General features: G+C 42.7%; 1 protein-coding gene across 1 annotated transcript; it reads right to left on the bottom strand.

The window, feature by feature from the left end:
* Position 1: 1 nt before the first annotated feature.
* Positions 2 to 7,682, bottom strand: ogal (O-GlcNAcase like). The gene is made up of 17 exons (XM_083906006.1): positions 7,522 to 7,682; positions 7,355 to 7,406; positions 6,574 to 6,671; positions 5,209 to 5,339; positions 3,949 to 4,120; positions 3,765 to 3,863; positions 3,550 to 3,689; positions 3,322 to 3,466; positions 2,658 to 2,756; positions 2,340 to 2,569; positions 2,084 to 2,258; positions 1,403 to 1,488; positions 1,005 to 1,097; positions 847 to 935; positions 647 to 767; positions 437 to 566; positions 2 to 324 (listed from the first exon to the last, which is right to left on the bottom strand). The coding sequence occupies exons 1-17, from the start codon at positions 7,610 to 7,612 to the stop codon at positions 188 to 190; spliced, it is 2,088 nt and encodes a 695-aa protein (XP_083762132.1). The 5' UTR covers positions 7,613 to 7,682; the 3' UTR covers positions 2 to 187.
* Positions 7,683 to 18,363: the final 10,681 nt, after the last annotated feature.

Below are 18,363 nucleotides of genomic sequence, written 5' to 3'. Positions count from 1 at the left end.
AAATAAGATTAGGTTTTAATAGTCTGTTAACAGTTATTACCCATGTGAGATTTCCACTGTGTTAACATTATATGCATATAAATCAAATAAAAATCCAGTTTTCCACCTTAAATCATAAAGAATTATTCATCCATGCGCGGCGTGTTTTCGACCTCGGCAGGGAAGCGTTTGCGCGAGATAATGCGTTTCACAGGCTCGTTGCCATGGCGAGGACTTCCCGAGGCGAACCGGCCACTTTGACGAGTTTGAAGGAGCCCAGGTGAGTGTAAAATTGGATCATGCGACGATCGTTCTCCCTCAACTCGCAGAACGCTCCTCTGGAACCTGTGAGGAGAAACGAAGGCCGAGTTGGATTAAGTTGAATAGAATATTCAGCCCATTAAAACCCAGCTATTGTCAATTCTAGCTGTTACAGGACAGTTCTACGAGGTCTCACCGCTGCTCCTGACGCAGGACAACAGCTGACCAATCAGGCGCTTGGCTGGAGAAGGATCGCTGACCCGGGGAAGCACTTGAATAGTAATCAAGGAGGGGAAGTCCTCGAACACAGAGTCACTTGTTGCCCTCTAGAGGTGAGAGTTCACATACAGTGAAAGAATATTGCATGTAATGTTTTGGTAAAAAAGGAATCTTTGCTTTAAATCACCTGAATCTTTGCTGCAGCTGGTTGGGCATCAATGAGAGCCAGCGCGTAACCACACACCCCAATCTCGTCCTCCAGGACAAGAGCACAGTCCGGGGAAGGGCACAGGTCACCTGCTGACAGACTGCGGTGCACCACGCGGGACGTTAACGTGGTGTGAAGGCAAGAATCATAAGAATTAGAAGTAAGTGCTTATTTCTGACCTGTCGCACATAAGCGCAGACTGAGTCACCTGAGGGACTTGGCCCTCTCCTGCTCTCCGCATCTCCGTGAAAATCCTCTGCACCGCCGTCTATGAAAGGGAACAGGACTGCACTTAAACCAAAACGCACCATGGCGCCTCAGGACCTGCCATCTTTACCTTATCCTCGGGGCAGTGCGGCCGTATGCAGTACACCGACGTCATGGGTGGATATCTGAATAAGTCCCCGATTCCATGTCCGGGCACCATTCTCTGTTAGCACAAAAGTAAACGTTCAGTATATTCTTATATCGATAATTCATCACTGACCACTATTCTCACTTCACTTCTGCAGACACCGGACAAGGTAATAACTCTGCGTGTGGTCAATTCTCTGACACAAAATGTCGTGTACAGTAGCAGCTCAGAGGTGGAATAGAAGGAAAAAGAAGTGTATGTCCCATTAAACTGCCTTTTTCATGGTCGGAAACTCTCTCGGGTGCTTTTTTGGTTATCAGTCGCACTCAAACCTGTAATTATTGATTATAAAATGGGCAGTTTTAACCATCACTCATTACCTGGAACTCCCCTGAGAGTCCTCCCCTCGTTCTCCAGGGTTCAGGGTCATCGTTCATGAGGTGGGCAGAGGGTTGACCCTGCTCTCCTGTGGGGAACAAAGACATCGTGACATTTGAGGCTACAGTAGAGTGTGATCACGCTGGTCAGTGACCAGTTTCGACAACAGACAGACTTTGGTTAGCTAGAGAGATGACCTGTTTCATTAAATCTGACTTAACAAAAAGGTTCTCCTCATAAATCTAAGCCAGAACAGAACCCTTTTAGCTGAAAACTGTGGTTCTTTGTAAACTCGCTTGCTCTCAAGCACCAAAGTCCATCGAGAAAACCAGTGTTTTTTTAGTTGCGTGGACACAGGAGCTGCTCGTATACTGCTACTGCCTTGTTGGTAAATGTGTGTAATTTGAGTAAATCGGAAAAAAACAATTAGAAAAGTCAGAAAAATTGACTTTGGTGTGGGGAGAAAATGGGTTACAAAGTGGCACAGACGTCAGTTTTCTTATAGAAAAAGTTGATGTATGTATGAAGTATGCCTTTAACTCTACTATTTTGCATATTAGTCACTAGAATAACAATAATAGTTCTAAATGACTAAAAGTTATCCAGAATTTAGGTCAGATTTGGTGAGGAGCAGTTCTCTGACATGCATGTAATCAGATTAAAAGGATTTTAAATGTCCTCACCCAGTGTTTTGACATAGGCACGAGCCATACCCACACTCATCTTGATGTCGCCGATGTAGTTGTAGAGGTCGTAGAGGACGCCGCGGCTCGGCGCGTTTGACAGACGGTCGAACATCCTCGTCACCGATTCACACAGGTCGTGAAACTGCTGCGCTCTCGAGCGCCACTCTGCCGCCTGGAAAACAAACCTCACGTCATTCGACGGAACACAACGCGTGTATTATTATTATTATTTCCAGCAGCTGCACGACATCACCTTGTCTGTTTCTGCAGCGGTGGCGCAGCAGCAGCTGCCGTTGTTCTTGAGCCAGTCCAGCTCCTGCAGCATGGTCCTGGCTGTGGCCCCGTGCTCGTAAGGCAGGTAGAAGAGGTCCGACAGCAGCTTCAGGTCGTCCAGGGTCAGAGGCTCAGCTGTGAACAGCGGTTTCTCACCAGGCCCGGGAACATAGCAGCTTTCTCCCATGTCTGTCTGCATGGGCTCCTCATCTGACGACGAGTCCAACACACTTTGCTTTGAAACAACACACTTAAAAGTGCAACTTTGAGCGAGAAGTGTTCTCTCGTGAGATTCTACCTCCAGGTTGATCCGTGCTCAGGAACTCCTGCAGCCACTCGCTGAGGGCCAGGGTCAGAGCTTTCTGAGGGCTGTAGCACGGGTCGTCGTCTTCTTCGCCTGGTGATGAAGGTCAGGATTTGTTAAGACACTTAAACATACACTACCGTTCAAAAGTTTGGGGTCACCTATACAATTTTTTGGTGTTTTCCATTAAAAGTCACACTTTTATTCATCAAAAGAGTAAAAAAATTTATAGAAAATATAGTCGAGACATTGGCAAGATTAGAAATAATGATTTTTATTCAAAATAATAAGATTTCAAGTGTGCTAACATAATCGCACAAGGGTTTTCAAGGGTTTTCTAATCATCCAATAGCCTTCAAACGCGATTAGAAGACACAATGTACCATTAGAACACTGGAAATGGGCCTCTATACACCTATGTACATATTCCATTAAAAACCAGACATTTGCAGCTAGAATAGTCGTTTACCACATTAACAATGTGTAGAGTGTATTTCTGATTCATTTAATGTTATATTCATTGAAAAAAGGTGATTTTCCTTCAAAAATAAGGACATTTCTAAGTGACCCCAAACTTTTGAACGGTAGCATACACCTACAGGACTTCATCTTAAAGTACCTGGACTCCATTTAACACATGATCCGACTCGTCACTCACCCATTTCCACGTCCCTCGCTCCTCCACGTGTCGCAGCCTTGCACCATGTCGCCAAAGTGTGGATGGCCACAAAGTTGGGGTGAAACTCACAGTTGGGGTTGGTGAGCACTCCTCTCAGTTTGGGAATCAGCTCGGTGGGTCGATCCTGTGTCACAAAAGACGAATGAGACACATGATTCTTATTTGTTGTCGCAGATCCTCAGTGATGGAACTCGTGCTCGTACTGACCTTGTAGGGTCCGAGGAAAAGTCGCTGAGGGTCGTAATCGTTTGCGTGGATATTGTCCCAAATGACTGGCGCCCTTCTCAGGACAGAGGAAACCTCTTCTATGGACTCGACGGAGATTTTGTTGGACACCACTTTAGGACCTGAATCATCAAAAGAAGGTGAGAATAAGGAAATAAATGATAAAAGTAATTGCACGTGTTGGGTTTTGACTTCACCTGTCCACAGTATGTCGATAACAGGCAGCAGCTTCTCTCCCACAGTCAGCAGGTAAGACGACTGAGGCACGTTGGGAGTGCATAATTTAGCACAGTAATCTAAGAGATTTAAAACAGAATAATGGAATTTCAACATGAGATTAATAAAAAAAAAAGGGGGGGGGGGAAAGACAGATAGTCTCACCTGTGGGACAGAAAAGGAAGACGTCAGGTTCTCCCAGGTGCTGGTACACCTCGTTGGTGACGGCCACCTGAGCGTGGGCGAAGGAGCTGAACACCTGTTTATCAGCCGGACACATCTCTGACTTGATGTCGTCAAAGAGCAGAGAGAAGGATCTGCAGCCAAACTCCCTCACCTGTCCCCCAAAGTAAGAAAACGCTCTCATCTATTGATTCAAATCGAGCTATCGTTCTACATGTGCGAAAGTTTTGGTTGCGTTTACCCACAATGCCCTGCGTTGTAGTCCGCTTTAACGCTTTAACCCTTTAACACCTCAAAATGTCCGTCTGGACTTTTTTTGTTGTTGCTTATTTTAACAATAAAAGGGGCAGAAAATACACTGTAAGTAAGTGATTGTGCCAATTTTTTCCACAATAACCGCCAATATCTGGCTGTTAGTTATTCACCGGCTTCCTGCGACAACATGAGTGACATTACCGTAATAACCACGTGTTGGCTCTGACGTGCAACTTCTCAGCTTGCAGGAAACGGCGGCGGTAAGTAACGATTTTGTATTTTACTTGAGTACGTATTGACTCAAGTATTGTACTTACTAGTTACTTTATAAATCCTATCCTTTACCGAGTAAAAATACTGTACAATGAAGACCTACAGGGGGAAAATATACACCAGAACCAGACGAATGATGATGTGATTAGCACCGGCACAAAATTGATGTAAAATCCTGTGTCGCGCCGGGCGCGTGAGCTCCAAAATAGTTTTGGATTTCTGACCCCTTGTCATATTTCTATACCCTCACACCCCACCACGCAAAGTAACTAACTAACTTTTACTTAAAGTACATCTCAAATGAACTACTTTTAACTTCTACTTGAGTAATATTTCATCAAAGTATTGGTACTTTTACTTGAGTACAATATTTTAGTACTTATTCCACCTCTGGCAGAAACCGATGGCACAAACCGTCGTGTAATTACGGTAATATATCACACTACGGCGAGTATAATCTCATCTTTAACCGGCTAAGCTAGGTTTATGGTCGCCGTAGTGTGCCGGGCGCGCAACAAAAATGACATATATGTATATATGTGTTGGTGTCAAAACACCAAAACACTTATGTCACCTCCAGGACTCCGTACTTCTTATAAAGTAGTGTACAGTCGTGTGAAAACAAAGCTGCAGAGAGCCATAAAACTAAACACGACCGAGATGGAAAGATCTCTTGAGCTCCACCCTTCTTTATCCCTGCACACAAAGTCCTACCTGTTCTAATTTCCTCTTCAGGGCGGCGACCTCTTTAGGGCTGGAAAAAGTCATATCCAGGCCAGGGGAGAGGGCGTAGATGAAGTCGACGTTGTGCCGTTTCGCTGCTGAAATCAAGGCCACGAGTTGTTCTGGGGGGAAAAACAACAGAAAAAAAAAAACAACACAAGATGCTGATGAGGAGGTGAATTAAAAGTTTGCACTGATGAGTAGTAAACTGTTTCTCTGGAGGACGCTTTAGCTTCACGCCTGATGATGAGTCTAATGAAATAACAGCAGCACAATAAATTAAAGCCAGATGTTTTGTTCTCAGAATCGCTGACGGTGCAAAGTCCAGCGATGGACGTGCACTAAAGAGACACCTGACACCAGAGACATGGTAGTTTAAAGCAGGTCAGACTTTAAATCATCATCAATGCCCTTCAGTGTGTAACAGCAGTGATAACAGACTTGTGTAATTAAATCTAGTCTCTAAGCAGAGACTCCTGTCCATTCATTCATCCTAATATTGTTTTTAACCACAACATGCAGCTCCATCCCTGACCTTCCTGAAAGCCGATGAACCGGCTTCACTTTTTCATTTTGCTTGAGTTTCGTTTTGTCCTGTTCATTTTCTGGCATTCTGTGACAAACACAACTACCTACAGTGTTACCTGAGAAAATAATCATTCGTTGCGATCCTCGACCCTGACTGAAAAGACAACCTGGACACTTCGATGTAGTTTTTAACCACTTTACTACTTTATTATGTCACTATTTTATTGTTTTACTTCTATTGTAGTGATTTTATGTCTTATATCTTTTATGTTGCGGTGCCTTTAACTTGTTTGTTTTTTTCTCTAGATATACAGATGATTTGACTAGATTGAAAACAGCAAATGAGATGTTTTTATATATGTATACATATATGTATGTGTATGTATGTATGCATGTATATATATACACGTGTGTATGTATGTATATATGCATGTATATATATATATGTACATTTATGTATGCATGTTTATATATATGTACATGTATGTATGTATGTATATATATATGTACATGTATGTATGTATGTATATATATATATGTACATGTATGTATGTATGTATATTTATATATATGTACATGTATGTATGTATGTATATATATATATATGTACATGTATGTGTGTATGTATATATATATATATGTACATGTATGTATGTATATATATATATATGTACATGTATGCATGTATGTATGTATATATATATGTATGTAAATGTATATATATATATATATATATATATGTATGTACATATATATGTATGTGTAGGTACATATGTATGTATGTATATATATATATATATATATATATATGTGTGTAGAAAAACTCACCAGCCTCCTCAGCAGAGTACAGGTCTCTCCAGTACATCCTGTGCTTGTAGTCATCTTTGGGGGCGTAAAGGTACGAGTTCAGTCCCCACTTCTGCTCCCTGTTAATCCAGACAGTTAGAGAAACACTGCATATAAGTACCAATCCTAAGTAGATGTTTAATACATGATATATATGTATGTGTGTGTGTGTGTGTGTGTGTGTGTGTGTGACTGTCTGAATGTTTTCCCTGTGATGGAATGGCAGCCTGAGCCAGGATGTGCCCCGCCCCCTTCACCTAATGTCAGCTCCAGTCTCCAAATATCAAGAACGTACGCAGTGGATAAAGAACGAATAAAGGTTTGTTCTACTCTATGTTGTCCCATAGATCCAACATCTAACAAGTGACAGGAGCAGCCACTTTATTAGGTACACCAAGTGTCAGTAACATGTCGGCAAACCAATGCATTTCGACATGTTCAGACGTGTTCAAGACGAACACAGTTCATTCAAGTGATTTTTAGCCGATATGATACCATCTAGGGCCACGCTTCTCAAACCGTGGTACGTGCACCACCAGTGGTACGTCAGCTTCCTCTGGTGGCTGATTTCTTAGCAAACAACAGGTGATGCAGGTGGATGACAGCAGCAGCAGAGGACCTCAGCAGGTGTCAACACTTTATTCTGTGCCCTCCCTGTGTACCCAGTGATTGTCAACATTATTAACTTGTATTACCTGCTGAACACATCCAGTCAGCCTTAATCAAATAGTTCACATGGCAAAGTCAAGTACCCATACAGTACCTTTTGAAGAGCTCTGTTCTTTGCTCCATAGTCCATGGTCGCCCATAAAATCCTGGTGCAAGCAAAGGTCGAGTTTATGAGAAGTGAAAACATGACAATAAAGGAGATGCTCATTCACAGTGACACACTGACACCTGAGTCTGGGATCAGGGAGTCAGTCTGCTCACCTTCCACCACTCCAGAGATGAACCGGGCTTTCCCACTCCCACTCCCTGGCTCACTCCCAGTCCGGGTCTTGGTCCTGCTCGGTGTCGACATGGTGTTTCTAATATAGTACAGTGTAATGTCTTCTTCCACTCAGCCTGACTCTGGTCACACAGCAGCAGCAGCAGCAGCAGCAGCAGCAGTAGCAGCAGCAGCTCCAGTGGCTTCTGTTTGTAACAGAACAGTCACATCAGTCTCTGACGGAGCTCTTGTTTTGTTTCGCTTGGTTTTATTTCTTGCGCATGCGTACATCAGTCGCGTCTTAACAGCCCTGCGCCGCGGCGGTACCCACGTGTTCACGCGAATGTGAAGTTTATGAATCCTCGGAGAAAAGCACCTGGTGCTCCTGAGAGTGTCTTGTCAGGTCTGTGGCGTGACGGAAGTCCTGAGTCATGACAGAAGACAGACACTTTGAAAGAAAGAACAGTGTCTCTGGCGTGAAAGAAGATTATTTTCTCTTCAACTGCGTCAAAATACATTCTTTTGGTGAGTTACTGAAACACACTCATGCTTATGCTCATATTTTATATAATGTGACTTTATAAAGTACGCTTTTGGGTGAAATGTGATGTTTCTAAATGTAAAAAACTTGTTGGCCTGTGTAACGTTGGCAATTGTAATTTGTCGTGTATTTTAGTGTTTGCCGCCACTTCCCGTTTAACCGGAAGTTTATTTTGAAAGGGTGTGCGCATGTAATTGATGCACGTTATTGAACACAAGAAAGAGTGTGAAGTTTATTGGCACTTTTATTACCGGATAAAGTAGTGATTAGGAAGTTTTTATTATAATTCTTCCAATTTAAAAAGTGTGAATATGGGATGTTTTACTTGAAATTTCTTTAAATATCATAAAGTAAAATTTCCAGTATGCAATTAGTCGCAGAGAAAAGGCATAGGTTGTAAATTTCCAGGGTGTAACTTCCTTGTCACAGCTCTGATGTTTGCGTTTCACCTTCATTAAACTACAGCGTTTGCTAAGGACCAATAACACCTGGCTACAAAGAGTTTGATCTGCTGTCTTTAGAACAAATAATATTAAATTATTTGTTATTATATTAAATGATAATATGAGAGAGTAACATTAAGACTTTTGGCTGCAGAACAAAGTGGTTTAATGTTGCGACAGTTTAATTCCACAACAATAACGCACATGTTCACCTGTGGCTCACTGTAACCACATTAAACAAGTGATGTATTGAGTAAACAGTTAAATCGGTAAACACAACAGTCTTTATTTTCTTTTTAAAATAACGTAATTCTTTACTACTGTTATGGAATGTAAAAAAAAAACATCATATAATAATAATAATCAACTGGTTCCATTAATACCATGAGTTCAAATAAAGAGTGCTACGTAAGTTTATATTTACTGCAGACATGAAAACTGCATGCATATTAAGAATCAAAACATGAAAAAAGAACAACAACATTGACGTACAAACATTTGCTACATAAGCACGAGCGACAAAAAAAACCCTCTGAAGTTCATCGTTTCATCCTCGCTCATCCGCTTCGCGGTTGTGCTACGTGTTTAATCCTCTCTGGGCTTGTTTCAACAACGAATCAAAGTCCACGTCCTTAAACCTGTTCATGGCAGCAGACGATTCAGCGTCTCTGGAAGCGTCTGAGGACAAGAGAGAGAGAGACGTTTATGTACAGTGGACATTCCCGTTATTAAAACATTGAGGTTGTGTTGGCACTGTCTCTGAGGCTTTTCAAAGTAATGGTACTATAAGTGTGTTTTAGCTGACGTGGATTTACACTGACAGCTATTTAGTAAAGGTGCTCATTCAGTTCTTAACCCTGTTCCGACTGACAGTCCAGGCACCGTTTACCACTGTTAGCTCCTTTAGCGACGTTCAACAGTCACAACAATTCCATGCAAGCATGGATAAATGTTTAAAACTTGGAAATCATTATGAATCAAATAGTTTTGAATCAAACCATAGCCCAAAAAAAGATTCCCACCCCTACTGGATATGCTTATAAATCCAATGCATCTGTAGCAAGTCTTTTGGAGTCTCACCGAGATCTGCGTAGTTGGAGTTGCAGAACTGTCGCCTGCCGCCAAAGCAAAGGTCAAACGGCAGCTCATCGGGCTTCCTCAATTTGTAGCCATTATCGATGGCAGCGAAGGCATCGTCCATGTTGTAGAACGTGACAAAGCCGTAGTGGTCGCTGTGGGAACAAGGAGGTGCACAATATTCAATATAACAAAGTCGCCACAAAGAAAACAAAAGCACAGTTTTGAATCGCTTCTGCGTACCCTCTGTCTCTGAAGTGAAGCGACACACACTCCACCTCTCCAAACTGAGAGAAGCGTTCTCTCAGTTCGTCGTGTGTCATCGACCTGCCGATGCGACCCACGTACACCACCCTGCGCTCGTCCTGTTTCAGGGGATTGTTTTTTTTAGAGTCACTCGCAGCTCATTACTTTTTGTCTTTAAGACAATCTTGCAATGCAATCCTTTTACTCACTATGGCTTTAAGTTTTTGAATCCTCATCTCGTGTTCTCTCCTGAGCCTCCTGGACTCTTTGCTGCTGTGATGAGGGAAAAACAGAGTTAATACTGGTTTATTACAGCATAGATCAAATGTATGCAAGTACTAATAAATGTGGATAAAACGGTTGATTAATAATACATTTTAATAATATAGTAGGAAAAAAAAAAATTAAAGGAGAAAAAGGTTTACCCAATGGCGCCCTCCAGTGGCCACAGTTTTGTAATGACAAAATATGATACCACTGTTCATCATGTGCACAGTGTTTACTTAAATCTAGTTTAATCAGATAAATAACCGTTCATTAATCACTTCTCTAAACCAGTGTTTCCTAAAGTGTGGGCTGCAGCCATCTAGTGGATCCTGGAGGTATTGCAGGTGGGCCTCAGACTAGTCTTATAAAAAAAAAATCTTAGTTATTTAAGCATTTTTCATTTTGTGTTCAATTATGATTTTAAAGTATAAGGTCTCATGTTTTATTGCTCTCATTTAAATTATACATTTACGTTCATTTGTAAACACAACATTTTTTTTAGGTCACAGTCAAAATAGAAGTCATAATTATTTTCTATCAATACTATGGGCCCAAACAATTACAAAGACAAAATAATTGAAACTATTATGACAAAATGGGGGCTTTTATCCTGAAAAACCAAACACTTTTAATGTTTTAATGTCCTACTTCCTGTCCTACTCGTCATCTGGCAAAAACACATGCATTCAGTGGAATTCCCCGGTTAAAGACCCAGCATGAGTAAAGATATATAAAATATAAGATAATTCATTGTATTTTAAGGTATATTCAAAAATTGTTTGAAATAATCATGATTTGTGGTTATTTATGTGATCATTCATTGGTATATTGATATAGTTTCAGTACAAAAATGTAGAACGTGTATATTTTTCAAACCTGTAAACATCTTTCCACTGCCTGAGGCAAACCTGCGGGGACGGTGATCGGGATCTGGATGGGGACCTGGACTGCGACCAAGACCTGGATCTGGACCTGCTGTATGTCGACCTGGAGCTGGCCAGCCTGTATCGTCGAGGCGGTGAGCGGGAGATGGAGCGACAGGGCGACGAGGAACAGGAGCTGCTCTCTGAGCGCCTGTGATGGAGCCTGCATGTTGACAATGTGGAAGTGAGTCACGGAAGACAATCGGAGAGCAGTGTGATGTACGAATGGTGGATGGGAGACGGTTACCTCCGTCTTTTTGGAGAGCGAGACGTGCTGGAGGAAGACGACGATGAGGAGGAGGAGCAGGAGGAGCAATGTGAGCTGGAGCTGGAGTCAGAACGAGGGGATCTTCTCTGATATGTCGTCCTCTCCCTCCCTCTGTTAGGAGGGCTGGGTGGAGGGGTAGGAAGAGTGTACAGAGCTGCCTTATCGTCACTTTTATCTCCTGTAGCAGCAGCAGCAGCAGCACAGTCTGAAAAGTGCAGAGCTTCTTCTGTGAATGTCTTTGATCTGGCCGTGGGTTGCTCAGAGTGATGTTGTGATGCACACGTTGTGTGTCCAGTTGAGGTCTGTGTTTTCCACTCAGCAGCAGCAGAAGCAGTACCTGAGACCAGAGAATTTACCTGAAATTCATGAGTAATCTTAGAAACATCCTTGAGTGGAGAAGGCTTAGTTCTGCTGCGCTGTGCAGCACCTGTCAGCGACTGATCCACAGAGCCACAGTAATCGTGATCAGCGCATATAGATAAATACACGTGAGGAGGAGGAGGATCTGAAGTGCTAATGTGAGTTTTCCTGGATGGTAGAGGTCGTGGGTCGATGATCTGAATGGCTTTGGATGTGGAAGTCTTGCGTTTGGCGGGAGTGCTGAGGATGATTTCAGTGCCGAGGGGCTCGGGGACGTCCACATGCTCCGGTGGCTTGAGTTGTGGCGGATTCCTGAGTGATTCTAGTTCGAGTGACTCCACTGAGGAGGTTGCGGAGGTCGTTTTTGAAGCCACAGACGGATTTCCTTGCAGCTGCATGTGTCCGTCTGTATGTCGGTGTGAAGCTGGAGTCGCATTCTCACAAACTCTCTCCTCTTTAGCTGAAGCAGGAAGAAGAAGGAGCGATTATACAACAACCAGATGTCAACATTTAAACAAACAATTAACCAGTGGTGTGATCGCTAACCTTGCGTTTCCTCAAACTGCTCCAGCAGGCTGGTCAGATCAGCAGCTACAATCCCTGTAGTGAAAGAACAGCAACAATTTAGTGAACATTTGATCGGACAAGAGGTACCGATAGAGCACTGCGTCTTTTTAACTGTAGTACGACAATTGTTATCATTAGCTATTATCATTAATGACAGTGACTGGTGGCCGCTATCATGTGTGCAGCTCTAGTGCGTTTACATGCATTATAAAAGACTAAGACAATAATTCAGTTCCCGTAATGTCATGTAAACACATTAGTCCGACTAAGCTCGAGCTAGTCTTAGTTGGACTAGCATACCCGGATAATGCGACTCATAGTCCGATTACTCCTGGATGTACGTGCTTAGTCGGACTGCAATAACCAATCTTTGACCAGGAAGTAGTAGGAGACGACGTAGTGCTACAGAGTGCATCGTTTGCAGTTTCTTTTGCTGTGATGTAAAGGTACAGGAAGCTGATTCAATACGCACTAGCTTATAGAGCGATACATCGCCACCTATGGAGACGGAGACGGAGCATGTACACTCCGACTCAGCAAGTTTGTCTTAGTCAGACTAAGGCAACAGACTGCTTTTTCTCTGGTTTAGAAATAAGCAGCTGGTATAGCTCAGTGGTATAGTCCACACTGGGCTGGGGTTCAAATCCCGTCAGGTCAGCTAATTCCCAGTGTGGGCCCTTAGATTAATGATTGGTTTATCGTTTGCTATGATTCTGTGAACTGGCTCATAACAGATTTACCTGAGTCAGATATTGCACTCTGTGCTGGACAGTCAACCTGAAGAGTGGCCTGTGTTTCCTCAGGAGAAGACGCCGCCCTCTTCATCTGAATGGGACCATCAGTGGGTGAAGTTGGCGAGGAGGAGGAACACCTTATTTGCTTCACTGTGACTGCAATTGGTGAGTGAGGAGTCTTTGGTTGCAGCTGGGTTTGTGTTTGTGTCATGGCAGGAGGACATTTAGACGATACACCTGAGACTATTTTGCTTGGACTGTCCTGCAGGAGGTTGGGGCTGTGTTGCTTTGCTAGCAGCAGCTGAGGCTTTGGCTCTGAGGGCGGCAGCAGTTTTTGAAGAGAACATGCTGGGGATTCCTGTTGGGGTTTTTGTGAGGGTGTGGAGCTTTCAGACTCTGGTGATATGAGGGCAGTGACGGGTGATGCTGTTTGACAAACCGGCAGGGGGACGAGGACAGGGTTGGGAGGATCGCTACTGACCAACGACGGTTTCTTTACAGGACTTTTGATGACTTTGGGGATCTTCACCTGTGGGTGAGCTGTGGCGTCTGGCAGTGGACTGTCAGTTGGGAGGGATTTGGATTCAGGTCTTGGGCGCTTTAATGTGCTGCAGTTCAGAGGAGCTGATGGTTTTGGCCTTAGTGACAGAGGGGCATGATGGGAAAGAGTCTTGTTTCCGGGTTTATGTTGTTGTTGATGAGTGCTAGATGAGTCCAGATATTGCTGTGCTGTCTTTTGTCCCACGAAACAGAGGATGGGGGTCAACTCCGTGGGGGGCTCGGGTACAGAGGGCCACTTGGTTGCGTTGTTCCCTTTTTCCTCCACCAGGGGCTGCCTCTTCTGGCGAAGCTGTCTGTACTGTTGGAGGCTCAGTGATTTTGCCTTCGTCTCGCCTTTAGGTGGCACAGCGTCCTCTTTGTCTTTGTCACACTTGTCTTCTGAGGACGTTGTTTGATGTTCGAGCGCTGCCTCAGCTGAATTTACTAGTGCTTGTGGACCGTTTGGTGGAAGTGACACAGCCTCACCTGTGTCATTCAAAGTCTCCTCTTCTGATGTGTTAAAAGAAGCCACTTGAATTGGGCCAAAGCTCACTCTTTTCTTCTTTCTGGGTGAGTTTCCATTCACTAGCACACTCTTCAGAAATCTCCCATCATCTCCCTCGCCTTTCCGCTTCGTCTCTTTCACAGGCTCCTCGTCATCCGACACAACATTTATCTCTTCATCGCTCTCTTCGTTGGGCCTCTCGTACCTCCACACCTCTTCCTGGGTGAATAATGTGCAGTTCTTCCTCTTTGCACTGTCCTCCTCCACATGCAGCTTCAGACAGTACGGGTGCATGAGCTTAACCAGGTTGACGAGAGAGGTCGAGGTGAAAACCTCGACTTCTTTCTCCACCAGCTCAGCTTTGGAGGGAAAGACTGTTGGGGTTTGTTGTGTGTTGCATTTGGCTCCTGGTGTAACTCTGCTGCTGAGTAAATCCACCTAAAGAGAAGGAAAGAATGGATTAAACCATGTGATTTTCTACCCATCAAACTGCTGAATGACTGGGTTTTTTGAGCCGTGTTTTCAGTCTAACTCCAACCAGGCGTCTTGCTTTACTAGCGCAATGTTGCTGTTGCTTCCTGTGTGCAGCACAGGAACATCACAGTGACATATTTAAGTGTTATGCACGACACTTTTATATCATTTACTCACCACTGACATGTCCCTGCTCCCTGTGCCGGTGAGGAGTTTGGTGTCTGGCAGAACATCAAAAGGAGACAGGGTCACGTTGTCGTCCTCCACGCTGTCCAGCATCTCAGTCAAAGCTGACAGCAAGGACTCATTCTCCTCCTCCACTCCACTCTTACCCTGGGAAAAAAACACACACACACACACACACATCTTATGAACAAATTCATGGAGATACTCCAAACAACTAGGGTATTATTAAAATTTCAGCAGTACTACTACTCTCAGGATACAGCACTCGTTTTGACGTTTTGGAATACTAATACAGCGTTATTTCAAAGCAGTTATTTTGTAGTATAATGTTATAATAGTGCTGGGCACTAGGTTAACATGCTTCCATGATGACTGACTGGAAAAAGACGCACGGTCTGATTATTAAATGAAAAGAGCAGCGCTACAAATAACCAGCGTACCTGTGCACTGCGTATGTGAGCCTCTGTTTTGAAAAGTTTAGCGTTGCTTTAGAGACTCGTTTTAACTATCGGGAGTCCCGCGCGTCTTTTTCCGGTCAGTCGTCATGCGTTAACGTTGACGCCGTTATCACGTTAACGCGCCCAGCACTACGCTATCATAAAATATTTCCAGAATGTCTTTACACTATGGAATTAGATTTGTGTTAATATTTTCAAACCACGCTTTCCACAAAGCAAGCAACACTACAATCACAAATTGCAATTAAAAAAATCGATTGAGTCATTCAAAAATATTGTATTTTATTGTTTGCTAATACACGTTTTGTTTGCAACGATCGGAATAATTTGTTTGTTCTTGTTCTTTGCGCCGTCTTAGTAGCTAACGTTTGTCAGATTATAAACAGGCAAATTTGTGTATTCTGAGGTTCATTTTTGTTTGCCTAATTCATAAGTGTTGCTTGCTTCTTAAAAAAAGTGTTGTTTGCTTTGTGAAAAGTGTGGTTTGGAAAAATTGACACAAACCTAATTCCAGCAGAAGAAGAGGAAGGCGCAGGATGATTCAGTTCAGGTTGTGTTCATACATTCAGTTTGGCCATTTATACACTACTGTTCAAAAGTTTGGGGTCACCTATACAATTTGTTTGTGTTTCCCATTAAAAGTCACACTTTTATTAATCAAAAGAGTTGCAAAATGAATAGAAAATATAGTCAAGACATTGACAAGATTAGAAATAATGATTTTTATTCAAAATAATAACTCTGATTTTGTCAAAGAACCCGCAAAACTGTTGTCAGCTGCGCTAACATCACTGCACAAGGATTTTCAAGGGTTTTCTGATCATCCAATAATAAAATCCCACAATTGGCCTTCAACACTGACCTCTGATACGAGTGTGGGGTCGTCAAAGATGGACAGGATGGAGTGATCTGTGCACGACTGTGAGTCCATGTCCACACCTTCATCACCTCTATTCAGGAGTAGCTGCAGAGACACACACATACATAAAGTTATATTAAACCCAGGTCGTGTACAACACACACACATACTAATCTGGTCAATTTCTACCTTTACAATCTATGTGGGCGCGACCTGAAAGTGAAGCACAGGATGCAGTGAGGCTGAAAATGAACTTTCTCAGCATAAACAGGAAGCGCTGCCTATTCTGACAAAGCTTCGAATGCAGCCCGTGAAAACCCAGTGAGGCAAATCTGAGGTTTAATCCATGTTTGGATCGTCGCCAACGACATTACAGTTTGGTAGAAATGCCTCTTCGTAACGTAGGAGCGCGTTAAAATGACAAGTTAACGAACGACGATAGCATAATGCACCGCATCTTATTTTCTTGCCTGGAGATAGTAAAGTCTTAAAGCCGATGTAGTTAAATGACAGTTTATGATGTCAAAGATATGAAGACGAAGCACTTTTTAACAAACATGAAGTGCCAAATAGCTAATTACTACTTTAATTAAAAGAAAACTGCTGATTAATGTTGTGTCACACAGGACTAATCAATGAATCCACCACTTGTCACTGTTCTGTACAGCTGTATGAACTAGTGATTCATTTAATTTACATGTTTTTGTCTGGTTTACAAAGTATTAATCATTATTAATCAATTAATAACTGTCATAAATAAATGTCAACTGTTTTGATAATTGATCATTTGGTTTGAGAGTTTTCTAAAGAATTAAAACAAGTTTCTCAACTTCTTAAATCCAAATAACAAAGAAATCATTAAAACTGAATCATTTTGGCTTCTGGATAAAACGAGGCACTTGAGAACATCATAATTACCAAGTTTGGTAAACAATGATATATTTTTACATTTTCTGATATTTTACGACATTAATCGGTTAAGTAATCAACAGATTAATGGATTATGAAAATAATCTTTGGTTGAACTTAAATGTCAACTGTTTTGCTCACTGATCATTTGGTTTTAGAGTTTTCTCAAGAAATTAAAACAAGTTTTGTGAATTTTTCAGCTTCTTAAATGTCAATATTGTCTGGCTTATTTGCCCCATATAGAAAATAAATAATTTAAACTAAACAGTTTTTGGTTTGTGGACAAAACAAGACATTTGAAAACATCATTACCAAGCTAGAGATGACACATTTCCCAACATTGTATTTACCGAAACGATCACTCAATTAATCGAGAAAATAATCGTCAGATAAATTCATTTGAATGTAATGATAATATATATATAAAATAATCGTTAGTGGCCTATTATGCACACTTTTTCTCTTATCTGTCCAAATAAATGTTCATTAATGTACACTGTCTCATGTCAAAATAAACAAATACATATATAATCATGCACTAAGGGAGCTAAAAGGGAGCGAAATGGAACTCAGCCATCATTCATTTGATGAGTGACACCTGTGTGGCCTGTCAAGAATGACTACTTTATGGCAGGTCAAACTGGTCTGTGGGGACAGACAGACTGACGTAAGGAAGAGCTCGTGTAACACGCGTAAAGACAGTGTCCACACTTCACTGGAAACAAGACAAGAGGTGGACACGTGTTATTTGTCTTTTGGACAGTGAAGACATTCATTGTAATAAAGAAAAGCAGCAGGAGGACATAGGACTGACTGAGCTGAGGCAACAGCCTAGCCTGAGTGTCTCACTTCCTGCTCCTCCGCTTTATTACGACATATTACACATTATTCTTCATCATGAATACGTTAAATACGTTATAACTCAACATTAACACGTTTTATTGTGGCGACGCGGTTTAAACTGCGGTGTTTTAAGCCTCACGTCCCTGTCTGCGCCCACAGCAGTAAGTCCGTACTAGTACTAGTCCGTTTCAGCCACGTGTCGCCGGCTGCACATGTGGCCTTCGCACGCGCCAATGAGGCACGTGCCAGCGACGAAACCCGCCCGCGTGCTGTTATTCCGATGCCGAAGCGGCTAAAGTGCGGACACCGGTACCTCGTTCGAAGTGTTGACGGCCAGAAAGTCGCCGTTGTCGGCGTTTAAATCCACATCTTTCCCTCTCCACCGCGCCGCCATCTTGCTGCACCACATGGTCCCGCCGCTGGCAGGCCGGACAGAGACACGTGGTCACCGGCTGGGGAAAGCACGCGGAGAGCAGAGCACCGACCTGAGATCCGCCTGTAACCACCGGGTCCACGAGCGAGAGCGAGGAGCGGAGTGAGTATCTGATCCCAGGTCAGATACACGTACATTTAACGTTTAGCTAGCTATTTAAAACTATAAAGACACTATTGTCAATACTATTTTAGTCTAAATGTTCACAATG

The sequence above is a fragment of the Microchirus variegatus genome, assembly GCF_963457635.1.
Source record: "Microchirus variegatus genome assembly, chromosome: 19".
Lineage (NCBI taxonomy): Eukaryota > Metazoa > Chordata > Actinopteri > Pleuronectiformes > Soleidae > Microchirus > Microchirus variegatus.
The sequence above is the reverse complement of the archived record's forward strand: the minus strand, read 5'-3'. Positions and strand labels throughout refer to the sequence as shown.

Coding starts and splice junctions, on each gene's coding strand:
- ogal (XM_083906006.1), bottom strand. CDS start 7,612: ATGTCGACACCGAGCAGGACCAAGACCCGGACTGGGAGTGAGCCAGGG. Junction 5,340..6,573: donor GTACTCTGCTGAGGAGGCTG/GTGAGTTTTTCT, acceptor TTTTCCCCCCAG/AACAACTCGTGGCCTTGATT. Junction 3,467..3,549: donor TTTTCCTCGGACCCTACAAG/GTCAGTACGAGC, acceptor TTTGTGACACAG/GATCGACCCACCGAGCTGAT.